Source organism: Scomber japonicus, chromosome 8 (assembly GCF_027409825.1).
Source record: "Scomber japonicus isolate fScoJap1 chromosome 8, fScoJap1.pri, whole genome shotgun sequence".
NCBI lineage: Eukaryota > Metazoa > Chordata > Actinopteri > Scombriformes > Scombridae > Scomber > Scomber japonicus.
The window spans coordinates 26,205,362-26,231,754 of NC_070585.1; the positions used below are offsets into that span (position 1 = coordinate 26,205,362).

Genomic DNA, 26,393 nt, shown 5'->3' on the forward strand with positions numbered 1-26,393 from the left:
GCTGCCACCATGGTCAGGGGAAACTCTGGGATGTGCCTGCTGTCTCTTAGCCTTCTAACATTGGCAGTTCTCCATTCTTTTGCAAGCAGACAAAGTTTAAACCACATGTGGATTGTTTAAAAGGAGCAGCACGGCTTCAGGCAGTCTTAGCTGCTTGAATTCTGGAGGAAAATTAATTTTGTTGTTGTGTTTTGCTGCATAATTTAAACCTATTAAACCCTTTATTTGATTTTGAATGTCGTAACTGAAACTATGAGGCTCTTTTTGTGAGACTCTTGCATCCTTTGTACACCACGGAGGGTTGCATTTCAGAGCTTGGCCAACCTTAGTAATGGAGTCTAGTAGCACAGATTCACCCCCAGCATATAAAGGCGGTAAAGAGACTGAGAGCCAGCCAGCGCTTCCACCCAGGGCTTCCACCCAGCAATCTAGGTCATTAGGTCTACAGTGTAATTTAAGCAGCACCACATCTGCTCACATGTAGGCAGAACTGAGTGTTGTGGCTCGAGCATTAGAGCAGTGCTTAATCCTCCTGTGACAGCTGATTGTACGTATTTTTGGCTCTGGGTTCTGCAGAGCTCACTTCATTTGTTTGCGAGAGAGTATTGAATTTGGAGCACAGGCGTACAGAGGAGGCCTACATTACTGTAAGGTAGGAGACGAATCACAGTTTCATGCTACGGTTGATTTCGAGCATGTCGACAACAGACTTAAACAATAGCATGCTAATATAGACCCTGCAGATCGATTGGGGTTAACAGCACCCTATATTTATTGCCGTGTCATCGTGCTACTGATTGCAAGAAGCTTAATGAGCGAGTGTCATTATTGTTGTGCTGGCATCCATCTTGGCCCAGTCTCTTGCATGCCATTGGGCCGAAGAGGTCAATGGACCACATGCTTATGGACTGAATGGACCCTGGCTTATTGACCGACAGACGGATGACCTAAATGACTGGAGAGAAAGGATTTAGTGTTTATTATCCTCTCCCTTTATCCCTCATTCCTCCCCTCCCTTTATCTATCCCTCATTCCAGGGGGAGGGGCTTGTGTATGTAAGGGGGGAGGGGGTTTGTTGGGAGGAGGTGGGACCTCTCTAATTGGTTGTGGAAACCAGTGGGGATATTAATATTGACATATAGTTCAACTCTCTCGCTGGTTGGAAGTCCATATTGACAAACTCCAAATGACCAGTCTTATACTCTCAATAATGAGAATATTCAATTCATTTATCCCTGTTCACTTTGACTCCTAAATCAAAAATATGTTTACAATTGAGGCATTTACATGATGTCAGACCGCGCTTTGATTTTTATATGGCGGTAGTAGTTTTATCTATAATATTTATTTCTATATTCTCAAAGGACAAAGCTAGTGATGTTCTGTATACTGAGTTTCATCCTCTATCTGTGGCTCATTTATCTTTAAACACAAGTCTCACACATAAATATTCACATTCACAAAGGCTAAATACGTTTCCTGAAATGCTGGGCGCTGTATTTTTTAGCAAATATTAGTCAAACAGGGAGTTGAAAATACATTTGATGGGGACTTTTTTTTATTTTTTGCAGATTTGGTGCACTAGTTAGTGTTTTTTAACCCTAAGGCACCCGGTGGTTATTTATGTATCACTTCTGGGACACTTAATGGCACAAAGAAGAACATGTTTTTATTAGGCTTTGGTTGCACATACAGACTGAAAAAATATAAAATATAATCAGACTTATCCTGTAATATTTTAATCTTTTATATTTAATCCTACTTGTACATTTTGACTGGAGATAGTTCATGTTTGTTACAGTCAGTGCTTTCTTGTGATCTATGTGTTCGATCCCTGGGTATAAACAAAATTTCCTTCGGGATTACCATAAAGTTTAAGTTGGAGACGCACTCTGACAACAGATATCCAGCAATAAATATAAATGGTCCAACATAATGTCACTTTGGAGGTTTCTATAGACGAGTGATATACTGAAACAATCTCATTTTGTCCCAAAACTCATCAGAAATAAATGTGGTGAGGATTTTATGGCTGCAGTTACATACAGACAAAGAGATTCATCACGTTAACACAATAGCGTCCAGCCAGTAATAATAACATGGGAGTCAGCTGGAGGCGTTCAGAGTGAAGTCAAACAGACAAGGGGATGGGAAACAGTAGCCTGAGGGGAGGGTTAGTGACTGACTGGCCCCTCCAGTCGACCATTTTGGTTAGTGCAGCCATCCAGATAATTAAACGTGATGGCAATCTTTGACACAGTGTAATCACATCACACCTCAGTGCCACAGGAGCTGTAACTGTCTGGCTCTCACTCTCTCGTCACCGACACATGCAGACGCTCCTTTAATAGATGTATCTCATATTCTAATTTTCTTCTTAGAAATGCTGGAAATCTTCATTAGCTGAGAAAGGTGCCCAGATAACTTGCCGCACCTTCTGCCAAATCAATTCACTGCCGCGACACTTTCAAGCTCTTCAGTTTTACCGCAGCTGTGTCCAATAATGCAGAATATTGAGAAGTCTTTTTGTCAAAACTAGTTTCCAGTATTCCACGGTGTTCACTCTGGCAGAAGAACGCGTTTCTTCCCATTTCCAAAACTCTTTAATTAAGCTGTAATGCAGATGAGTGCCACTGGAGCCGTGACGACGGACGTTTTCTTAGAGTACGTTGGAGAGCCCATGACAGCTCAAACCCATTTACTTGCAAATCAGCCTCCCCAAGATGTATTTCTATCCAGTCTATTCCATTTGTCATCCAAGTGAGACTTCACAGTGTTGTCACTGTTGAGCCAGATTTCCAAAGACGCTTTAGGGCAGTGTTGTTGTATAAAGTGGATTTTGAGTCAAGTGACCCTGACACCCGGCATACTGTATGTCAGAGACCATTTTACCTTTACAGCTCAGAGGAAGAGCTAAAAGCCTGAAAAATGTCTTCAAAATATGTCGAATGTCACACTTACATCAGGATTTATTAGAGCAAACCTAGTTTCTTCTCTAAAATTCACAGTCTGACCTTTCTTTACTGGCACAGGCAGTTAGTGAAAGTCAGTGATTGATTCTACTTAAATTGTGAGGTTATCTATAATTAACAGTTTTAACTGCACAGAGCAAACATCTAAAATCATCATACATGAAAAGAAGTTCCACATGTTGTTACCTATCCAGATTTAACATTATACAGCTTATAAGTAACTGTAAACTCACTCTAAAGATGTTAAGAATTAGCTCTTAGTATCACATGATGAAGGCACGATGATGAATGCAGCAACCTAGTTAAATCAGTTACATTTGACTTTTAGGTGTAAGAAATTTAATATTGATGATCTGCCACAGCCAGAAATGTAGTCGCAAGCGGCTCAAAGCGGTCTCCCCGCTGAATATCAAGTATATATTGGTAAATAAAACATTTAGTCATGAAATATTCACATCTATAGACCCTGTGAACCAGTTTATGCAGTTTGATTAAATTCATAATTTCACCCCTGTGGCATTCTGGTCAGATATGATGAGTTTGATTCATTATGACACAATGTATTGTGTACATTTAATTAAAAAAAACAGTTGAAATCAAATATTTATTCAACATATATAAAATACACCAAGAGAGTGTTACTAATTTGTCTGTAAAGGGGTTGAAGTAACCAGGAATTACTCGCACCAGTAATCAAACACGTACTTAAAAGTATAAATATCTCAGTTTGAAACCAAACCGTAATATTTATACTACACACACACACACATATACAAACACACACCCACAGAGTACAGCATGTTCTTCAAATAAACTGCTCCACTAACTTATATACTTGTTTTTGTTTTATTCATCTCTGCCTACTAAAAATTCAGCGGGGGGTTTCTGATGTATTTTCCATTTCGGGGTCATCTCCATGGAAAAACTGGGTTGGTTCATTTAAAGTATGGCTAATTAAAGCCGGGTTTTCTTGTATACTATATCGTGTGAATTACTCAGAGGGGTTTCCCCCATTTCAGCCTGATGTTCATGTAGGTTATGTGAGTGGTGTGCTTTAATCAGGGTGTTTCCTTGATGTATGTTTGCTCAGTTCATTAAAGGAGTTCCAGCACAGTTAACACAGCTGACATCTGCTGGTATTTACATGTAGAAAATATGCCGCTAAAAGTTTTAGTATTGTTTTTTCGTGACTTGTACACACTTCTGATATTCATGAGACTTTTTACTTTTTTGACTCCTGGTTTAACAGGACAGAAGATTCAGTGCATATTGCGGGAGGGAACATTTTTAGTCAGTCCCATAAACTCATCATGAAATGTTTTTGACAGATTTCATGAAGTCAGATGAATTAATCATCCTTTCCTTTTCTGCCTTTTCCATGCTTTGATAATAAATTGTGTTAGGTTGAGCTCTTCCAGTGGGACTAATTAATATTTTTTTTGTTCCGTTAATATTGTTTAATCAAAGCAGTGGAATAAAGACAAAGACAAATCCCTTTTATTCATAATAAGAAAAGAAATTGAGTGTTTTTAAGCTGCTGTCCAATTAATACTAAAGGAGCCATATTTTTTAATTCTGGCATAAATCACATGCAAAATATACAATTGCTTTGCACAGTCTACTGTTGAGTTCACCAAAAATCTCTCTTATCTAGTAGTGATAATGGCAAGGATGTCATTATGAAAAAAAAATGAATGGAAAGAGGCAAAAAAGGATATCTAAGTGAATAGAAGACTTTTTCTCTACATTATATTTTTAGACCAACATGCCCCTAAGTGTGTTTCCAAACGGCTGGCAGTCAGCATGTGTGTTAGTGCGAGTGACCAGAGGTGTCTGAGCTGGCTGATACTGACCATCTGTGTGTATGTTGTGTGTGTGTGTGTATGTGCAGCTCCCCGCAGACTTCAGCAGACTTCACCTGGCCGACGGCTTGCACCCACAGGTGACCCACGTCTCCTCCAGCCACTCAGGATGTAGTATCACCAGCGACTCTGGAAGCAGCAGCCTGTCAGACATTTACCAGGTAAGGCCTCCCCAACTGGCACTGGATCCCCAGCTTGGATTCCACTTGATGATTAAGTAGGTGTGATCATTTGTTGACCGGTACATTTCTTAAATTTGGTCACGTGAGATTAAAACTCTCCAAAGTAGGTAAGTCAGTCTAGCTAGGGAACTCATTCTGCTGCTAATTTTATGTGTTGCTTTTTCTGTGGACTGCAGACAAACAATAAAAGAGCAGTTTGTCTTTTGTCTTTTAAGGTATTATAAACATCAGAGATGGGTGTATAACCAAATGAGTTTAAATACTGCTAGAAACAACTTAAAGGTACTGTGCCGAATGTATTTGTTTTTGCAACCCATTTATGAGAATGATGCAATTTAGTATTCGCTAATCATTTCATGTAATATCACTGATCAGCAGTTGATGGCTGTAACGTGCCAAGAAATATTGCTATGGCAAAGAAGGATATGCAACATGGATGTAAAAGATGGACATTTATAATTCTTTAAAAACCAGATCTGCAAATGTTGAAACTGTGAATCTACAACAAACAAAAAAACTCCACATGATACCTTTAATTATTTGGGGTTAACATGCATTGACAATGTGTGTGACAATGTGTTTTTGTTACAGCATATTAATGTTAACTAACATGTTAATTAAATGAATTATGAGCTAATGTTATTGATCAGATCTTCTTATTATAAGTCTGTGTAGATAATTGGAGGTATGGTTTCTTTGAGTGCGACAGCTGAGTTTGAAGGCACAAATGTACCTCTGGGAATGCAGGTTAGTCTCATTAAGTAGGGCAACACATTTTGGGAAAGAATTTAAACGCTTGGCAGCTAAATGGACTGCAAGACACAAATAGGACAGTGTCACTGCTCAGCAGGAGATGAGCAGAAAGGCTGGTGGCTGCGTGCAGGTGGTCCTGCCTACATCCTGACTCCAGCTCTGCCTTTCATCACCTCCAAGCAGAAGAACAGAACTCCCATGGAGCTCTGACGTAAAGTCTCAAACAGAAAGCATGCCTTTTATGCTAAAATATTATGCACATTAACGGTAGATTTAAAAGAATATGTTTTCTGGTGTGTCTACGGTAATAAGTAAATAACACTGATCAATGAGGGAAATAACAAAAGAAAAAGTGAAATTAGAAACCACTCCTGGAATTTGAACCCCCTCCAGAGGTGAAAACAAACACAATTCAGCTCGAGAGAACACACAAAAAAAAATCTCATGACTGTGCCCCAAACCCCACAACTAATCCTCTTAACATAGCGCACCCACCCCATTGGCTCCTAATACCGTCACCTGCTGTGTGCTTATTTGTGAGTGTATGTTTGTAATTGTGTTTGTGGCTGTGCTGGGGAGCATCAGTCAGTCTCACTTTGTTTCTGGTTTGTTCTGGATGTGTTAGCTCGAATTGTTTAAATGCGGCTTTATAAATGCGTGTGAGGCCTGTATATGATGAGTGTGTGTTATTGCAGAGTTGCGTGTGTGTGTGTGTGTGTGTGTGTGTGTGTGTGTGTTTGTGTTTGGCCATGCTGTGGCTGGCTGGGGCAGGTTGAACAGGCTCTACTGTCCCCAGTCTATGATCCTGGTCTTACAGCCATCTGCTAGCAGCTCTCTTGACTTCTGTTTGTCTGACACACAAACATACACAAACACACTCTACTGTTTTCTGGGCTTCAGTCTCTGTCCTCCTTTTTCTGGATCTTACTTCCTTACTCAAACAGCTTTTAACCTACCCGTAGCACCTTCTGTCTCTGTACACCATTTAAACACCTTGCCTTTACCTTCTGTTTTCTGCAATTTCTTTATCTTTCTTGGTTGTCTAAGATCACTCACACGCACTCAAATGTTACTGCTCTACTCACTGGTGATCGTATTTGTGTGCTTGTGCTACCTCTGTATGTGGAAAGGTTCTGTCAAGTATACAATCTGTACTTCTCGTGCACTCGGCTTCACAGTTCCTACCTGAATACTGTCTTGTTAATCCATGAGTCAGTTGACAGAAAATGCATCTGCAACCATGTTGATTGTCAGTGAATCGTTTGGATCTTTTTCCCCAAGTAAAAATGCCAACATTTGCTGGTTTCAGCTTGTCAAATGTGAGGATTTACTGTCTTTCTTTGTCTCATATGATGATAAACTGAATCTCTTCAGGGTCTTGGACTGTTGATCGGACAAAACAAGTAATTTGAAGATGCCACTTTGGGCTCTAGCGCATTGTAAGATTCAAACTAAGCATTTTACATACAAAATGATTAATTGATAAATGGTGACAATGAAATTAATCATTAGTTGCAGCTCTAGTTCACTGTTAATCTTCCAAGAGCAGTCATGTCCAATATTTTTTGGCTTGTGACAAATTAAATAAACAGAATGTCAACTTGTGAGAGGGATGGTTCCCATTTGGCCTGAAAAGGTGAAATTATGTCATTCATAGAAAAAGAAGGGTCTAAAAACATTGTATTGCAGATTTTTTTCCCTCCCTTGCCTTAATCGTCCTCTGACCCCTCAGATTTATCTTATAACTCATGCTGCATTACCACCGTAAAGGGGATTAAGTGACAGTTGTTGTTAGATAAAGAATAGAGGCCGTCATGTCCTTTTATCGGCCAATCTGCAGGTTTGAACTACATCTAATCCCAAGCTCCCTTCTCTAATTTTTTGACTGCTTACATTAAGTGCAACACATGAAAATGAAATTAAAACTAAAATGAACCTCTCATTATCTCAGGGTACTTGGCATGACTCTTTAACTGTTAGTTTTATGCAACGTTACTTTTTTTTTTTATCTTCAGCTAAAGTTACACCCCGCAGGTTTCAGATTTAATAATGTGCCGAAGATCACTAGCGATGTTTGCAACGCTCAGTGGGGATGCGTTTGAGTAGTCAGATCAGAGGAGGCCACATGAAGAAAACACAGTAGTCTCAAATTTTAACTTGAGTCTACATTACAATTTCAACATGTAGCTGATGCTGTTATAAAGAAGTGCTGAGCAGATAAGAGTAACAGGGGTGCAGAGCAGAAAGGTGCTTACAAATGAAGCACCCTTTCATCATCATCATTCTCACGTCACTGGCAACATGGCGCACTGTTTTGTGTCTGAATAAATCATGAAATTGGTCCTTCTGAAGGACTTTGAAAGCATTGATCCAAGAATAGCCCTGTTGAAATATTAACAGCACCTGACTTCCCCGCTGACTCTTAATGCTTACTGCACATTTATGGATTTTTGATGCACACATAACATGAAAACAAGTCTGTGCACAAACACAAAAGCGTAAAGGCAACCTTTTGTTAAAATTTGTTGGCTCTGATTCTGTGATTCATGTTGAATCCATGTTGGATCCGTGTTGAAATCATATGAAGTCGCTTTGGCATTTAGTAAAGAATGTTGTTCATATCTTTAGTTTTCTTTTGCAGTTTTATGTTTGTTTCTTTATATATATAATATCCACTGAACTACCTCGGTAAACCTCACTGGTGTCTGCGGCTTTAGGATAAAGTGTACTTAGTATCATTTCTCTATTTTCAGATGCTCTCAAATAATTTTAGCTTTTAATTTTATACTGTAGACTGCGCCTTTTCTAAATCTGTGACTCTTCACTATCAAAACTCCTACATATACACCATCTTGTGAACAGCCCCGCCTTCGCCCCGCCCGCCGGGGTATGCACTGGTGACGCCCAAATGGCCTCTCAGACACTGGCCTGAATCATTAATGAGCCTTTTGCACATGGCATTTGAGGAGAAATGACATTGGGTTTCAGTGAGTGATCGGGCACAGGGACTCTGAGCCTTGAAAAATTAAAAGCAGACTGACAGTCTGGCAGGTGAAGATGCGTCTGGCTCTGGAATTGTGTGGAAAGTTTGCAAAGACAACCTTTTCTTCTCTTTCTATCAAGAAGCTTGAGGCGGGGTACCGTACTGAGGTAAGAGGTGCGTTGTTGCACTAGGGCGAGGTAGCAGGGCTGAATCCTTTGTAGTGTCCTTCTCTGAATGCTTTGGTTTGTTCTGTGAGAGGGTTTCATGTTGGGTGAGCTTGAATCAGGCAATATGGCCTCTGTCATTTACAGAAATATTTTCTTTGATGATAACATTTGGTACAGCTCATGCACAAGTAATTGCATTACTTCAGCTCCTCATATTAGTTCATTTTCTCGGTTCCACACATATTTCATCTTGTGCTTTCAAAGAACAGGATCTGGCTGCGAGGCAGGCGGTGGAGTTTGCTGAGGGGGGGGAGAGGAGAGGAAAGTTGGGAGTTAATTAGCTTGTTACTATGCATAGCAGACACTTTGGTATGCAGTGTTGATGCCTGTCTTTCTCATACTGTACTGAATACCTCTAATCTATTTCATGAAATAAGTCAAATCTGCTCAGCAATTTTACAGAGCTTTTTTATTTTTCTTTGAGTTGGAAATGCTCTGTGTCGCAGCTGATGTTGGTGTTGTAAAATGTATGTGCATCCTGTGCAATATGCACCACTGTACCTTTATCATGCTGGATTTTTACACTGGCTGATTAGAAAAGAGTTGACTTTGACTGATGTTTAATAGTCAAGTATGAGCTACCGACATTTATTTACTTTATTTAGCTGATATTCTAAAGCACTGTTTGTAATGGGCACACGTGGCTGGCTATAGATGTGAGACACTGGTCATGGCGGAGATCAGTATTGCGACCTTGCGGTTAGGGGATATGCCGGTCGCTGATGTTGGGATGGTTACATCGAATCCCTCACATTTTTTATCAGTAATCAAAGATGACTGACACATTTCTCGTCTGTTCACTGTCTGTAGGCCACAGAGAACGAACAAGGTGACATGGACCTGAGTGGCCTGCCAGAGACTGCAGTCGACTCCGAGGAGGACGATGATGAGGAAGACATCGAGAGAGCTTCAGATCCCCTCATGAGCCGGGACATCGTCCGGGACTGCCTGGAGAAGGACCCAATGGACAGAACTGACGATGACATAGGTGAGCAAACTGCCAAGGGTATCATTGTTAAGCAAAAAACAGAACGAGCTGCAGTCTCAGTGCAGTGTAGGAATACTACTTTTGTGATTAAACTCATTTGGTGTTTATTTTAAACACATCTAATCTAGTTTTTGTGAATGCTGAGCACTATTTTTGCAAGTTGTCTTTAAAGAACACAAGCAGTGTTATTCCCTGCAGGGGACAGGGCTTCGTGTCGTAGTTTTAGATTAAATTAGTGCTCTGTAAAAGCCACACCCAAATTTAAATCAGTCACATTAAAATTTACATTTGTCTGGAGCCTTTTATGCGCTTCCTCCTCTCATTTTTGTTGTAGGCTTTCGAGTAATTCTCAAAGCCACATCAGGCTTGTAGTATCATGTCCTTTAAAGCTATGACTCAACTACCATGATAATGATAGCCATGTTTAAAAAAAATAAGTACACACTCTCAGAGCTTAGCTACAGATGTGGACTGAGGGAGGATGATGTATTGGATGTAGAGAGTAAGAGTGAGTGCCAACCCCCACCTCCTCCGCCTCCTCCTCCTCCTCTTCCTCCATCGTTGATCTCCATGCCGCACACCCCTCCCTCTGCCAGCAGGCTTTTCTAGGTCACTCCAGCACATCCTCTCGCCTCACCTCTCACAGCACATTAAACTTTCAGTACTTCCACAGCTTCACACACGACGCTTTTGCCATGCCAAGTACAGGTCAGCCAGGACGCCAGACTGCTCCTGGGCAGCCAGAGGAGGAGAGTTGGTTGGTAGCTGAAGACAAAAGGGATATTTTCTTACTTTGGACCTCAGTGTAGGGTGCTGCACATATCCTGAATCTCCCTTTTTTATATACACAAATATAGCTATTTTTAAAAGACCCATTTTGTTTACCCAAATTGAAAACCCCTTCTCACTTACCTCTAATGGTAACTAGTTATGCAAATATTTGTCCAGTTTTTGAGGTATCACTTTAGTACAGCAGAAATGAATAGAACAGTGTATCCTGTTGATAATAATGAAAACATACATTTGAATAGTAAGAAATGATTTGCTGGTATCTATTCCTCACTGTGCACTATTCAAATATGTACTACTGAAGAAATATTCCCCATAAAAATATTTACACTGCAGTAAATCTTTTTCTCATAAAGCAAGTTGCTTTGGTATTTTTAGAATATGTCATTTTCTAAAGGATTTTAGCAGCACAAAGGAAATCTAATGCACTAGATATACTACTGTAGAAAATATGGTTTTAATGTCTGTCCTAAAACAATAGTCAAGTGCCCAAATGAACACTGAAATGTTTTTTTCTTGCTTTAATAATGCCTCCTGTTCATACTGACCATTAAAAGGTCCCCTTTAAATGCACTTGCCATCTAAGTGATGGAGGACAAAATCCACAGCCCTTATGTGCATAAATGAATAGAATGATTACTACCCAAAAAAATGGCTTCAGTGGTCATTTTGGAGCCTGATTGTTGTTTTAAGGCGACCTCTAAAAAATGAATGTGAATTTAATATGATTTCAGAGGTGGTTTAGTGTCTGCAATAAACTTCTTTTTAATGCACACAGAGGTCACTGAGTGCAGTGTCAGCAGTTATTCTTGGCTAGCCATGAAAGTTGATGTCGATGGGATTGATATTTGGCTTTAAGTTCTCCTGATAACGATTCCTCTGTTGGCTTTTCATTGTGGTGATGATCCTTTTTGATGCTCATCTTCCAGCTCGTGCCGTCTTGGCTGAAAGTGAGGTCAGGCTTGCCAGAAGCGTTGCCTGTCTTCACTCTCTCTATCTCTCTCTCTCCTTTGGGTGTCAAGAATGTTTGCCCTTTTACTCAACCTCCCCTACTTCCTCTGCTGTCTCTCCCCTGTCCTCCTCACAGAGCAATTACTGGAGTTCATGCATCAACTGCCAGCATTTGCCAACATGACCATGTCAGTGAGGAGGGAACTCTGCGCCGTCATGGTTTTTGCTGTAGTGGAACGCGCCGGCACCATCGTTCTCAATGATGGAGAGGAGGTGCGTGGAGAAGCCCAGTCTCGTGACTCTGTCTTGCCTATAATTGTATTTATATATATGTGTGTGTGTGTGTCTCACCCGTCGCACCAATGAATCTTTCTGCTTCCATTTGATGTTTTTTTCTGCTCTATTAAATCCGAATGGTGAACATCCCTTATCACTGGTCCTCTTCAGGATCCCTCGGGCAACTAAAGCAGGCATCACTTATTCTCTTTCTCTCTCCCGTTAAGACATGACCTGAGTTTCAATGAGGAAAATTTGTTGGTTTTTGCTATAGTGCACCAAAACTATAGAGAGCAGAACTTGCCTCTAAGGCCTGGTCACTTTAGTAAATGTCTGGTTATAGAGAATTCATGGTTCATTGAGCATATTGCTGCTCTCGGGGTGACGGGGTGTCTGCAAAATGTTTGCTTTTCAGGAATTCTGGAAAACATCCTTTATACATCCCTTTCCCTTTTTTTAAAATTCTATTTTAACTTTTCAACAAAACATGATAATTAGATTTTTCTTTTTTTTTCAATCAAGCATATATTACTTCTAACAAAGGTTTGATTGTATTCCAACTTCTTGTTTTAGATGATTTGCTAAGCAGCTCTAATAATCTTGTGCTATTGTTCTATCCCTCTGAGGAAAGTAAGAAACCATCTGTTAGTGCAGCAGTGCCTTTATAGTTACTGCATATGGTTCTTTTTGATAAATAACTTTGACTCATTAGGAGACAACAGCTGTTGCGAACTACCGGTAGATTGAACTTAATCTTATCTACAAAATATCTGTAATATTTCTTTTCTCCTTCTTGCACTCTTTGCACTTTTTTATGTTCATTTTTACTTGCTTATACTCTCTTTTCTTCCTCAAACATCTAACTACTATGATCATGTGTCACTGTTTCAGCTGGACTCATGGTCTGTGATTCTGAACGGTTCGGTGGAAGTGACGTACCCCGACAACCGGACAGAGACCCTTTGTATGGGGAACAGCTTCGGGGTATCACCAACCATGGAGAAAGAATACATGAAGGGCGTCATGAAGACCAAGGTGGACGACTGCCAGGTAAGATCCATGTGAATGTTCCTCTGCTGCAGGAGGATTAACAGGTCTATTTTCTCTACATGGCAGTGTTGAAAAGCATGTCACGAAGTCTGCCCACCTTATCATATTTAATCCCACTGTGACTCACTCGTGCCGAAAGTGTTTGAACTCGTGGTACTGAGAGATGCTTGGCAATAGCTCCCACTAATTTGTATATAAATATGTAAAATAACCATTTCAAAGGACAATCACATTATTTTGATCTTATGAATAAAATGCAAAACATTAAAAGTAAAAAACTGAAATGTTTGCAGCCCTTAAGTCATCAATCAAAGTCTCAGTATGCTGGGAATATTGCAAACTACAAACTTAACTATTCTACTTTATGATTCCCTTGTAAGAAAAGAAGGATGAGAAAATCTGTTCCTAATTAGAGAAAAGCCTTTTTCATAATCGGCCAGTGCAGTTAGTGGTTTAGTTGTTATACAGATTTTTTTTTTCAGCTGTTATATTCATTTAACATTCAGTCTGCCATTTGTTTACGAGTTCCAGAAATGTCTTTGATGAAGTGATGGCATTAACATGTTTAGGCTTAAGGGGATCTGGCAACAGAAAATCAGTTGTTTTCAAAAATGTAAACATGGGTATATTTTCCTTTTTGTGTCAAAATGTTTGTCAAATCTGTCCTTAACTCTTGTTTACTGTGTTTTGTCCAGTTTGTGTGTATAGCCCAGCAGGACTACTGCTGCATCCTCAACCAGGTCGAGAAGAACATGCAGAAGGTGGAAGAGGAAGGGGAGATCGTCATGGTGAAGGAACACCGCGAACTGGACCGCACTGGGACCAGGAAAGGACACATTGTTATTAAGGTGACAAATCTATATCATCATTCGGGAACTGCTCAAAAGACACTACATTCTATCAACAGCTAGAAAATAATTACACATGGATTTTTCAAAGGCATATTTCAATCCAATAACACCATGATGTTTAACCTCAGGGCACACCGGAACGTCTCACCATGCACCTAGTGGAGGAACACTCAGTGGTGGACCCCACCTACATTGAGGACTTCCTGTTGACCTACAGGACATTCCTCTCCAGCCCCATGGTCGTGGGCAAGAAGCTCCTGGAGTGGTTCCACGACTCCAGTCTCAGGGACAAGGTAAAGGCTCCATGTTCCCCATCAGAAAACCTCTATTTGCCTGCTTAGTACTCCTGAAAAAAGGATTTGTGGTTCACAAAACTTAACAATGCGCTTAAGGCATGTTTGAGAATAACTTTAACTTAATAAACTGCATGACACATCACCTATTAAAAAAATAAAGTTCGACCTTATAAATATAGTATGTGTGCCCTCAAAGAAAAGTAGACAGTCTGACAAACTTTAAAGACAATCTCTTGGATGCTTTTCCATGAGGATGTAAAGCATATTATACATGTAAAACTAGTGAACCAGTAAACTGTGTGTTGACCTATACTGTTCATGTTATTGCTGCAGGTTACACGGGTAGTCTTGCTGTGGGTAAACAATCACTTCAATGACTTTGAGGGTGACACTGCCATGACACGCTTTCTGGAGGAGTTTGAAAACAATCTGGAGAAAGAAGTAAGTAAAATACATTCACAGAGCTCTCAAACATTAAAACAATTTGATTCAATTTCCTCACTGGATTCAATTTCCTGTTTTTGTTTTTTCCAGAAAATGTGTGGGCACCTCAGACTGTTAAACATAGCATGTGCTGCTAAAGCCAAGCCACGGCTGGTGACACTGACCAAGCCGTCCAGGGAGGCTCCACTGGCCTTCAGTCTTCTCGGAGGTCAGGAGAAAGGTTTCCGCATCTTCATTGATGCTGTGGAGGGCGGGAGCAAGGCAGCAGAAGCTGGCCTTAAGCGTGGAGATCAGGTAAGACAGTTAGTTTTTGCCTTTTTCTCCTATTAATTAGAGATGGATAACAGTACATTTATTGGTGGTTTTGTGTCTCATCCAAGGAAACTTCCACCATCCTCAATAACTTTCTCTTTTTCACCACCCCTATCTATCACTCTGTACAGTATGACACAATACACAATACAGTATGATTTGTCAGGTTAAATATTAGGGATGAAACCTCCAAATGCTTTCGAGTTTCCCAAGTTTAGCAGTCTCAGGAAACGCTCTTTTGTCTGCAGGCTTCAATTGTGGAAATAAATCACTCCAGTCAGACAGACCACTGCTCGAAATGATCTTTTTTTCCACGTTGAAGTTCATTTTTGTTGTGAAATTGGTTTTACGTTTTGCTCTAACTAGCATTAAAAGGGTTTTTCAAAAAGTCTTAAATTGAACTTGTCGGTAGCTGCGGGCACCCTGTGTTGGCTTTCTCCGCGCAACTTGACTTCTCAACCATTTTCACACTCGGCAGTCCTCAGGGCTTTAAGCAAAGTCCTTTAATCCTTGAAACCATCTTGAGAGTGTCTGGATGCGAGTTAAGCCCTTTTGACTCCAAACATCCCCTGCAGCTGTTTTCCCCCAAAAGGAAGTATAGATGCTGGCATCCTTGGAAGCATTCACTCTCTTCCACCAATCACACCATCCATTTTTTAACAACTTCACTTACTACTGTAATTCCCTGAAGACCCATCATTTCAGCGCTTTAGTATTAGTCTCGGGTGTTTCGTATTTGGGGAGCGCCAACCATTGTCTCACTAATCGCTGCTGATCACAAAACTGACATTTGGTCTTGTTAGTCAGCGTTTACTGGCTTCACAGCAGCATAGGAAGGCATGTACTTACACTGACAAAGGTGACTTCCACATCCACTAAGGAGGAAATTATGAAAGCTGCTTAGTAGTTGTGTTTGAATGCAAATATCCGGGCCTTATGGGGGGTGAAGTCAAGCTGTTAAGACAAAGACAGGACAATCTTAAGCTGCCGGGGTTCAAATTAATGTCAAAACCTACAAAATGTCATGATGGACAACATGACAGAGAGTGGGATTTTGTTGCCTTAAAGTAAACCCCCACAGCCCCACGAGGCGAGGGGGGGGGGGGGGTGAGGGGGGGGGGGGGGGGGCTCGCTATCCAAACAGGCCCTCCTCCGGCCTGTCAACATCTATTATGATAAGAATTAAAAAAATAAAATACAATAACATAGGGGGCACATGATGATATTGGCTCTTTACATTTAAAACATATTTCCTAGTCCATAGTTTTCTTTGAAGATGAAAGGCAATGACTAATTAGGGAGGAGTCAAATACAGAGATTGTGATTGCCGTGTTAAAAAGCTCCAACAGTTTGAAATGTACTCAATACAATGAACTCTATAGTCTGTGTCAGTGTTCTAAAGTGATAAGTATCCTCACTATGAAAGATGTTAAAAGTCGCCCACTCAGTGCTGCAGGAGAAGGGCTCACTCAGGGGTGGCTGCGGGGGAGCCTCATGTTTGCATTACACTGATGTGCTTCTTTGTTCACTGGATAAAAACATGTAGTTCATTGTATTACCTGGCTGATTTTCTTTGCTTCAAGTTTAATCAATTATCCACTCAGATCCGATATGCTCTGTAGTTTGACGTGACATTGTGAGCGGTGAGGCAGAGGATTCATTAAGTAGTTAACTGGCAGGTTTTCCTTGCGCACCAGTGCAGAAAAGTGTAGATTTAGATTAGATTTATTTTTATCATAGAGGCCAAACATGTTAGTATTTTGTTAGAATAAGACAAACAGAGCCTGTGGAAGTGTTTGTGACACAGAAGGTAAAGACCTGGTTTGATGTGTTTATTTAGCTTTGAGGAGAGTTGCAAAAGAAATCTTAGAAGTTGCCAAATGAATAACAGGATAAGATTGCAGAAAAAAAAATATTTATGCAACGGAAAGTTTGGGCATAACTTTGGATATTTTTATCTTATGAATAGTTTGGTAAAAATGCATCTGATGGATTTCTCCCTTCTTCTTTCTGCAGATCTTGGAGGTCAATGGGCAGAACTTTGAGAATGTCCAGCTCAACAAAGCCAATGAGATTCTGAAGAACAACACCCACTTGTCCATAACTGTGAAAACAAATCTTTTAGGTAAAATTTTTGGACATGAACTTTTTTCGCTGTTTGCCCTTTTGTTGTGTGTCCTATAGCTCATCCATCCATATTTTTCCTGTCCAGTGTTTAAAGAGCTGCTAACCAGGCCAGAACATGACCATGACATGGATGGTGAGGAGGAGCACGACAGAAAGAACGGGGCACCCCACCTTCCAAAGATTGGGGACATCAAGAAGGCCAGCCGCTACTCCATCCCCGACCTGGCAGTGGATGTGGAGCAGGTGATGGGCTTGGAGAAGGTCAGCAAGAAGGCAAAGGCCAACACGGTGGGAGGACGCAACAAGCTGAAGAAGATCTTCGACAAGACACTCACCAGCATTCTGCCTCCCAAACCATACAAGTAACAAGACCTATTTTCATTATATTATGAACAATGCAATGATAATACCAGCAGTCAATTCTGTAATTGTAAATGGTTTTCATACTGGCAGTTCAAGATGGCGAGAGAAGTAATTGGTTGAGATTTAAAAGGTCAATTTCCAAGAATTATGTTAATTTAAAAACAAATAGTCGCTGTAAAGCAAGCAAGGCAATGTTTTATAATACTAGACATACTATACAGACAAAAAATATAATGTTGGTGAATCAAAAACATATATCCATCTTAGGTTTTGATTAATCCCATGCAGAGAAGAAACTATACCTCACACTAAATTGAATATGGGAAATGATTTAATTTAAGAGCTACAGTGTCACTAATAATGGAACATTTTTCTATTTTATACTTTGTGATTGAAGTCTTTTTGAAAGGAGGATATTATTTGATAGATTGGAGACGCTGTGAGGTATATTTCTTGCAGAATATATTCTGTAGATTGCACTGCCAGACGTGCCCACAGCCTCCCAACTCTTGCCAACACAAATATCGCCCTCTGCCTTTTGTTGACAGAACTGCCCCCTCACCCCTCCCATACTTTTCCTTCTTGTTTCCATAGTGACGTTTGCGTTGGCCAATCGCAGGACGACAGCATTGTGGGGATGAAGCAGTCCAAACAGATCCCACCAGCTCTGCCTGTCAGCGGCAACCTCTCGTCGTCAAACCCAGATCTTCTGCAGTCTCACCACCGCATCCTCGACTTCAGCAACCAGCCTGGTGTGTATTTTAATGATGTGATAAATTTGTGGCAACAATACACTTACATTTACATTTTCATGAAACATGAAGCCAGTTTGCATAAGAGCCGGTTGAAACTGACCCACTGTGTGAATAGGCTTTTCAGTTGGGTGACAAATTAATGGAAAGTCTAATTTTATGCGCAATTGGGAAACATAAATATAGTATAAAAATACATGATTCATGCTATTATCAATTGTGAAACCATTTTTAGATAAAATAAGCAGATGGTAGTGTCTGCTGTTGGTTAATCCAGCTGAGTAAATATCCAAGCACTGCATTACCTAGATGCAAAATTACCAGGAATTTTAAAATTATAGCTTCCTATAAACAGCAGAATGGCAAAACATCTGACAGCAGACACATTTCACACCATGTATCATCCAGCCCAACCCTCCTGTCTATTTTGTATCGCCACCAGCTATGTAGAGGCAGAAATAGAAATATGGAAATCTGTTCACTATATTTCGATCCTCATTAACTCCTTTCCATCACATGTTGTTTATGTTCTTCCAGTCCCAGTGATACCGAGTGAGTACCTTGCTCTCCCCGTGATCCTGCTTCTCCTAGCACAATCACATCTTTGTCAGTTTTGTCAGACTCCATGTTAGACTTAGGAACATTCATCAGCTGCTATGCTGTAGTTTACAGATGTAATATAAACTCAATATATCTGCATTCATGCTTGTGGACACTAATTGAGTAAAGCTTTAACAGCATTACACTGACTTCTGGCCTTTGAATTTTCTATGGGTACTTGGGTGTTGTTTTCTATGGAGATTTTGGTGTCATATGATCTGTAAAGGGAGTTATACTGTGTGTTTCTGATCAAACTAATGAATGCTGGGAAATGAGGTTTGTGGATGAAATCACAAAGATTCTGGTGTGTTTTTGCTCCAATGCTGCCTGATGGAATGGCTCTCGGTAAATCTTTGGGAAAAAAATAAACAATTAAAAAAGATTGTGATTGAGATTCAAACAGCTCACACCTCAGTAAAATGCTATTAAGTGAATATTTACTCTAACTGTAATGTCTGGTTCTGCATCCTCAGATATGTCAGACCAGGTATTACGAGTCTTCAAGGCAGATCAGCAGTCTCGGTACATCATGATCGGGAAGGACACCACGGCTAAGGAGGTGGTGGCCCAGGCCATTAGGGAGTTTGCCCTGACCGCAGCACCGGAGGCTTATTCTCTGTGCGAGGTCTCCGTCACGCCAGAGGGCGTCATCAAACAGAGGCGGTTACCTGACCAACTCTCTAAACTAGCAGACAGGATTCAACTAAGTGGCAGGTAATGACTTCTTCAGTTTGATGTGCTAACCACCATCTTGTGTTAGGATTATTTATAATTGCTTGCATTGTATTAATAAAAAATAAATGAATAATCTCCTCGATCATCAGATACTACCTAAAGAGCAACATGGAGACAGAGACGTTATGTTCGGATGATGACGCCCAGGACCTCCTTCGAGAAGCCCAGATCTCCCTGTTACAGCTCAGTACGGTGGAGGTGGCCACACAGCTCTCCATGCGGGCCTTTGAACTGTTCTGTGCCATCGAGCCCACAGAATACATCGACGACCTGTTCAAGCTGCGCTCCAAGACCGGCTCGGCCAGCCTGAAGCGCTTTGAGGAGGCCATCAACCACGAGACCTTCTGGGTGGCCACAGAGGTGACGCGGGAACCTAACCAGCTTAAACGCATGAAGACCATCAAGCACTTCATCAAGATCGCCCTGCACTGCCGCGAGTGCAAGAACTTCAACTCAATGTTTGCAATCATCAGGTGAGACAGGCAATAATAAATATGTAGTTTTGTGTCACATCTTAGCTTTTCAGTTCACATTCTGTGTTTGTTTGGAGTTGAGAGATAGCTAATTCCTTTAGGTGTCAGCACATCTGTACAAATGACTGATTATTAGCTGTTATATGAGTAAACTAATGAAAAAAACTTCTAAACCAGCCTTATTTATCATAGACGCTAATTTCCTTTTCCTTTTTCCCCCTCAGCGGTCTAAACCTGGCTCCAGTCTCCAGACTGAGGGGAACATGGGAGAAACTACCTAGCAAATATGAAAAGCTGTTTGGGGACCTGCAAGACCTCTTCGACCCCTCCAGAAACATGGCCAAGTACAGGAACGTTCTCAACAATCAGAACCTCCAGCCACCAATCATCCCCCTGTTCCCCGTCATCAAGAAGGACCTCACTTTCCTACATGAAGGTATGTAGCATTAAATTCATGTCTCTATGTTAAATATACACAGCTGATCCAACCTACAATGTTAGTATTTTATAGAGCTTACAGTAGATCATCTAGCAACTGAAATGCTATTTCATAATATACTTTCTTGGTCCAGTCATCCAATATCCTGCATGTTTTTAGTGTGCATCAGTTTAGACAATTAAACTCTTCATTTATTATTTATAATGGTAGACATAACTTTACCAGTTTGTTGACTGTGTATGTGACAACACTTAAGTTTTGAGGTTAACGTTGTATAATGTTAACAGCAAGGTGGTTTCACCTTTCTTGTCAGTTTCTACCACTGAACATGAATGTAAATTTAGCCCTGCAGCCTTTCTTCCATTAGCCTAAATATTTTGAGCTGTGTTAAGTATGGGTTATTGTTATTCACTCTTTTTCTTCTGAATTTTTTAGGCAATGACTCTAAAGTGGACGGTCTGGTGAACTTTGAGAAGCTGAGGATGATTGCCAAAGAAATTCGCCATGTTGGTCGCATGGCCTCTGTTAACATGGACCCTGCCCTCATGTTTAGGACCAGGTAAGGAACCTTCCAGGAACAAACCCATATTTCAGATTAATTATCCTTCACCCTCCCTGTTGGACCAGTCAGCACTCCAACATTACCAAACTCTTTGGGGTTAGTGGGTTCACATAGATTGAGTCAAATTTCTGCATCACGCTTTTCTGTCAAGCAGCTGTTCCCCCTGGCAACTGTTTCTTCTGGCAACTGTTTCCCTATACACATTGTTGGCATAAAATGTGCACAGTGCTGCTGTGGAAGTGTGTCTCTGTCTAATGATGTCTCCTCCTAGTGGTGTTACCATTTGATTTTCTGTCTGACTTTCACGTGGGTCTTTGGTGAAATTGCTTCTCTTTGGTGATCGTGGTGGTCTCTCCTGTCCTAAGCTTTGTCTCTTTCTCTCTCTACTCATCCACCCTTTGCCCCATGCTTCTCTGTTCATGGCACCCACCCTCTAGGAAGAAGAAATGGAGAAGTTTAGGGTAAGTTTGGTGACCCTACAACTTTTTGCCCTCCCTGCACTGCAACCTCTTTTTTCTGCCAATTTGCGTGCTTCTTTTCTTCTTCTCTGAAACCTTGTTTCCATTAACCAGTTTGAACCCGGCTACTAACACTGCTTGATCCAAATCAAAGTGCATTGAATGAAACAAAGGTCACTTTGCTAACATTATGTTATGCTGAACTGTTTTTAATTTTGAAAAACATGAAAAGAGATATTTACAACATAAATTTGACACACATGGGATTAGAATATCACTTCTTTCTCATTTCCAAACTAACATACTGTATATCCTAAACATGTTATAAACTCTTATTGATTAAGGAGTCCAGCCTTGCATTAGCAACATGACCTTTTCTAATACATTGTTTAACTAACAATATGCATGCAATTTTAAAATTTCCCTTGTCTTTGAGGTTTTATCAGTATATCAAAGCTCCACACAGCCAGAGATTCATGAAGCAGCACGTTTTTTGTCATTCTTTACATTCTTGTGGGTCAAATGGGACAGCATACAGAACATTTAATTGGAAACATACGGAGAGAACATTACATTAACCCAAAAAGGAAGGGCAACATTGTCACTTCAGTATCTCGTAATTATGACTGCATCTTATAATTAGGAGACTTAACTACAGAATCTTGTAATTACATGATGTATATCTTGTAATTATGAGCTATTTTTCTCATTAATTATGAGATCTTAATCTTGGAAATATGAGATGTTAAGTTATATTTACAGCATACTGATGTCAGAATTACAAGAAAACGCCTCTAATATATATTTAGTAACTGCAATGCGCTTCCATACAAACATAGCAGAAATTGTAGATTTCACTCTGATGACTAAAAGCCAAACAAAAAACGAATCCTGATAAATATATTTCCACTGACCAGCACGAACGCAACTTCTCAGTGACTCATAGTGTGTATTCTGTAAGCCCATTGTCTGTGTACTGCAGTATTTGGCAGAGAGATCATGTGCAAGTTAAGATTTTACTACTACTACCAGCGCTGACTGAAGCCACAGAAATGTAAACTATGAGTGTTTCGCTACTAGAACTCCCCCTCTCTACTCTCCTGTTGTTTGACGACAGCCATCATCCCTCATTCCCCCCCTCTGCTGTCTGGAATGTCTGGAATGTTCTGGAGTTACCAGGAATACCTAAAGCTGCTCTTTGCATGTTTGAATAAATATAAGACGCCCTGTGTAGCCCAGTAGTACCACCTGTACAGAAATACTTTAGAAAAGGCTTATTTACTCACTAAACCAAATTATTAACATGTTTTTTTCTACTTTCTCTATTTCTTTGTGTGTCTTTGTCTCTGTTTGTGCCTGCAAATTTGCATTCCTCTGTGTGTTTATGTGCATGTTTCTATGTGGGTGTGTGTGTGTGCACAACAAGGTCTCTAAGCCAGGGTAGCGCCAATGCGGCAGTGCTCGACGTCACCCAGACAGGCGGGCACAAGAAGCGGGTGCGACGCAGCTCATTCCTGAATGCCAAAAAGCTTTACGAGGATGCCCAGATGGCCAGGAAGGTCAAACAGTATCTGTCCAATCTCAGCCTGGAAACTAACGAGGAGAGTCTGCAGACGCTCTCGCTACAGTGTGAACCCTCCATAAGTACACGTGAGTTGGTGACATAGCTTGGCACACACACCAAAACATAAAAAAAGATTAAGGCTTTTGTAGAAATCCAATAAGCCTCAATGAAATATTTCGAGGAAAGCAAGGAGTTGTTTGCATATTTTTCTCAAGACACATGTTATGTTCACAGGAATTACAAGCCACAGGCAGACAGGGTGTGACCACTGGAGTAACTATAGACTCTCAGACTTGCTTTAAGAGTCAATGGCAGGAATTTAACATAAATGAACCACTAGGCCAGTTTCCCATTGTGAATGCCAACTTAATCCATTCATCACTTGCTGCTGATGCTTTAATGGACAGCAGGGGAGTACAAGTGGTCACAGATATCATCTCAGGCTGGCAAACTGACAGCTTGGATTCCTGACTGTCCATCAGTAGTAAATTTCTTAAGCTCCCTTCACATAAAATTGTCAGTTGAAAGCCTAAAATCTAAACGCCACATGAAAATTGCAACTTTCTCTCTCTTTCTCTCCCTACCCAGTGCCCAAGAATGCTGGTGGGAAACGACCAGACACCTCACCAGTCGTCTCCAGAGCTGCCAGCCAACAGAGGGGCCAGCTGGCTAAAGGAAACCAGGCCCTGCAGGTCCCCGCTGTGGCCCTGTACCCATCCCGAAAGAAAGTGCCAGTCAAGGATCTGCCACCTTTCGGTAAGCTGAAGATGGAGGCTTATAAATGACAGCAAAGTATACTGACCACCACCACTTTTAAGCAACCTAATTCAGTTTTATGGTGATAACTAAAGGTTTCTTTTCATTGAGGGGTATGGAGTAATAGGGAGGATTACTGCTGTTTAGAATTAGTATTAGGATTTGAAAGATCAGAATAATTGGCTCCAGTACTGCAATATGTTGCAACTGTCACCTTTATTGATCTAAAGCTACAGTAAAAAGTCACATAGTCTTTTTATGTTTTGAGTGAAAAGAAGCCTTTATAAACCTCCCTTTCACCTTTCCTTCTCCAAGCCACCATGTTTTCTCTTCCTCATCCTGTTACTTGCAGACAATAGAAGAACCAGCTTCTCTGTGACAGAGCTGCCACCTAGAGGCTGTCTAGCAACAAGAAATCACAGAATCCCAGACAATGCAGTTTAGCATCCCAACACCCTCGGGGGAATGGCAGTGTCCCCTCATGCTAATTCTGCTCATTTTCTTGCAAAATGTCCACAGGCACCAGTTCCCCCCAGTCTCTGAAGAAGATCCTGTCTCTGTCAGAGGAGGGGAACGAAAGGCACAGAAGGCAGCCAGAGGACACCGTGTCCAACGCCTCCTCCCAGCTCTCCTCTCCTCCCACCTCCCCCCAGAGCTCGCCCAAGAAGGGTAAGCCAATAATCCTCCCTCCTACACCACTCTCCAGACTGCCTCACTCAATCATGATGTGACACAAATGCCACCTGGTGGTTGCCATTATGCATTACATTATATTTCATTTATGTTGCATATAATTTTATAGTTTTTATTTAAATGCTAGTTATTTATTATGAACATTCTCATCCCCTACATTCATACTTCAGTACCACTTTTACTTTTACTTTTAATTTAGAGACTTGATAAACTAGATAAACACATGAAGGGAAAAACACTCATTTCACTCAACACTATATGTGTACTCATTATGAGTAGCTGGTAAATTCCTCTTTGGGTACCTGTTACACCAAGGCTACCATATTCCCACCCAGCTTGAACCCATAAAGTGTCATTGTTCACACTGTCACGTCTCTGCATTGATCACAGGGTTGAGGACACTAACAGGCCTCAGAGTCAGGAATGTGTGTCTTCCTCTTAAACCCCTGCAAGTACAGGTAAACTGGCACCAGTCTAGTGATGAGCAGAATCTTGTAGCTGTGAAAACCCTGGCACTAACTAGTCTGGAGACAGTTGTGTAAATATAGTTTATTAACAGTTTAACAGTTCCTTTATCTTGTTATCCCTAACACAGTAATGTTCCTACTTGTAGAAATAAAATTACTTTACTTAAATGTCAGAAACAGTGTTTCCTGGAAAGACATACAGCATTATATCAAACTCTCTTACGGACAGAAGGCAAATCAATAGATTTCTGCAGTTTCTGCCTCCATTAGTGATCAAGTATCAGCTTCTCGAATGTGACAATTTGGTTTTCATTGTCATCAAATTGATTATCTTTGGATTTTGGACTTTTGATCAGACATAACAAGCAAGCTGAAAGCCTCACAGAGGTCTCTAAGAAATGACAAATGTCATTTTGTTTTGTAACATTGCCTAGAGTAGACTAATCAAGAAAAGTATCAACAGATGAATTGAAAATGAAAATTAATCGCTAGTTGCAGCTATACTTTCTACAGTACAAAGCTCTCTTCTGTCTTTACATTTCAGATATTTGAACTTAAATTTCGTTTTTTTTGTCATTGCTGGAACCTCAAGTGTCCTGTGAGTTAATGTGTCTCTCCTTTGTCCTGAGCTTTATTATCATATCACCTAGTAGTGGCTTGTCCTTATCACCTCCTCTTACTCCTGTATCTGTGCTTCCTAGAAATTTTCATTTGATCAGCCCCTTCTTTGTCCAGATTTTAAAGTACTTTTCTTTAAAGTTGGAGAGGTTATTGGGGTGATTTATGCTGATAATGGCTGAGAAGTATAACCAACCTGCTATTAAACACTATAGCTGAGCTTCAGCAAATGCCGCAATGACAGTCTCCTATAACTACAAAATATGTGTTTACATGTGTCAGCTGTCAGCACCAGTGATTTCTCTATACTTTCTACTTTGTTGTACATTTCACAATCCCCCTCAGGCTTATTATCTAAACTTTTCCACACTCTTCAGTACCGCTTTGAAACCCTGAATGTCGTACTAAACTGCTGTTTCAGTAAGAATCTAATGCACTCATCCCAAAAGAGCTGGTTGGTGAACTTGGAAAGGGGAGCTCTACAATTATCCCTGCAGTTTGTGTGTGTTGCCTTGTTTAAAACCATTGACTGAGATAAGATACATGATGCAAATTTAAAGAAGGTTGACCCACCATAAGTCATTTTGATGTTTCTTTCCGGGATTGGAGCTGTGTGTTGGAACTGTATGTGAGACCCATTAAGCATGTAGACGGCTTTTTCCGCCTTTTCTTTTAAAGACAGGCATTGATGTTGTACTTGAATATTCTCTCAGAAAATTTGAATGATCTGAATTTGGTCTGTCAGGTTTTCTTTGCACAAAAAAGAATAGATGGAAACATTTCTCTTATTTTTCATATTCAAGCTCAGTATATTAATGTACCCACCCGACCCCTTTTCCTCTCCCCTCCA

The 26,393-nt window shown here is 40.6% G+C and overlaps 1 protein-coding gene across 2 annotated transcripts in view; it reads left to right on the forward strand.

The window, feature by feature from the left end:
- The window catches only part of rapgef2b (Rap guanine nucleotide exchange factor 2b), a 109,026-nt gene that overhangs the window by 76,161 nt on the left and 6,472 nt on the right, over positions 1 to 26,393 (forward strand). The window contains exons 7-25 of one of the 2 annotated variants that reach the window (XM_053324345.1): positions 4,864 to 4,995; positions 9,790 to 9,967; positions 11,844 to 11,980; positions 12,875 to 13,033; positions 13,729 to 13,881; positions 14,013 to 14,177; positions 14,514 to 14,621; positions 14,715 to 14,918; positions 16,953 to 17,061; positions 17,149 to 17,425; positions 18,021 to 18,178; positions 18,716 to 18,730; positions 19,252 to 19,492; positions 19,603 to 19,986; positions 20,211 to 20,422; positions 20,861 to 20,984; positions 22,872 to 23,095; positions 23,598 to 23,765; positions 24,285 to 24,434. In XM_053324345.1, coding sequence (XP_053180320.1) covers positions 4,864 to 4,995; positions 9,790 to 9,967; positions 11,844 to 11,980; positions 12,875 to 13,033; positions 13,729 to 13,881; positions 14,013 to 14,177; positions 14,514 to 14,621; positions 14,715 to 14,918; positions 16,953 to 17,061; positions 17,149 to 17,425; positions 18,021 to 18,178; positions 18,716 to 18,730; positions 19,252 to 19,492; positions 19,603 to 19,986; positions 20,211 to 20,422; positions 20,861 to 20,984; positions 22,872 to 23,095; positions 23,598 to 23,765; positions 24,285 to 24,434 — 3,298 coding nt within the window. The remainder of the gene's footprint in view (positions 1 to 4,863; positions 4,996 to 9,789; positions 9,968 to 11,843; positions 11,981 to 12,874; positions 13,034 to 13,728; positions 13,882 to 14,012; positions 14,178 to 14,513; positions 14,622 to 14,714; positions 14,919 to 16,952; positions 17,062 to 17,148; positions 17,426 to 18,020; positions 18,179 to 18,715; positions 18,731 to 19,251; positions 19,493 to 19,602; positions 19,987 to 20,210; positions 20,423 to 20,860; positions 20,985 to 22,871; positions 23,096 to 23,597; positions 23,766 to 24,284; positions 24,435 to 26,393) is intronic. The other variant, XM_053324344.1, reaches the window with a different exon arrangement.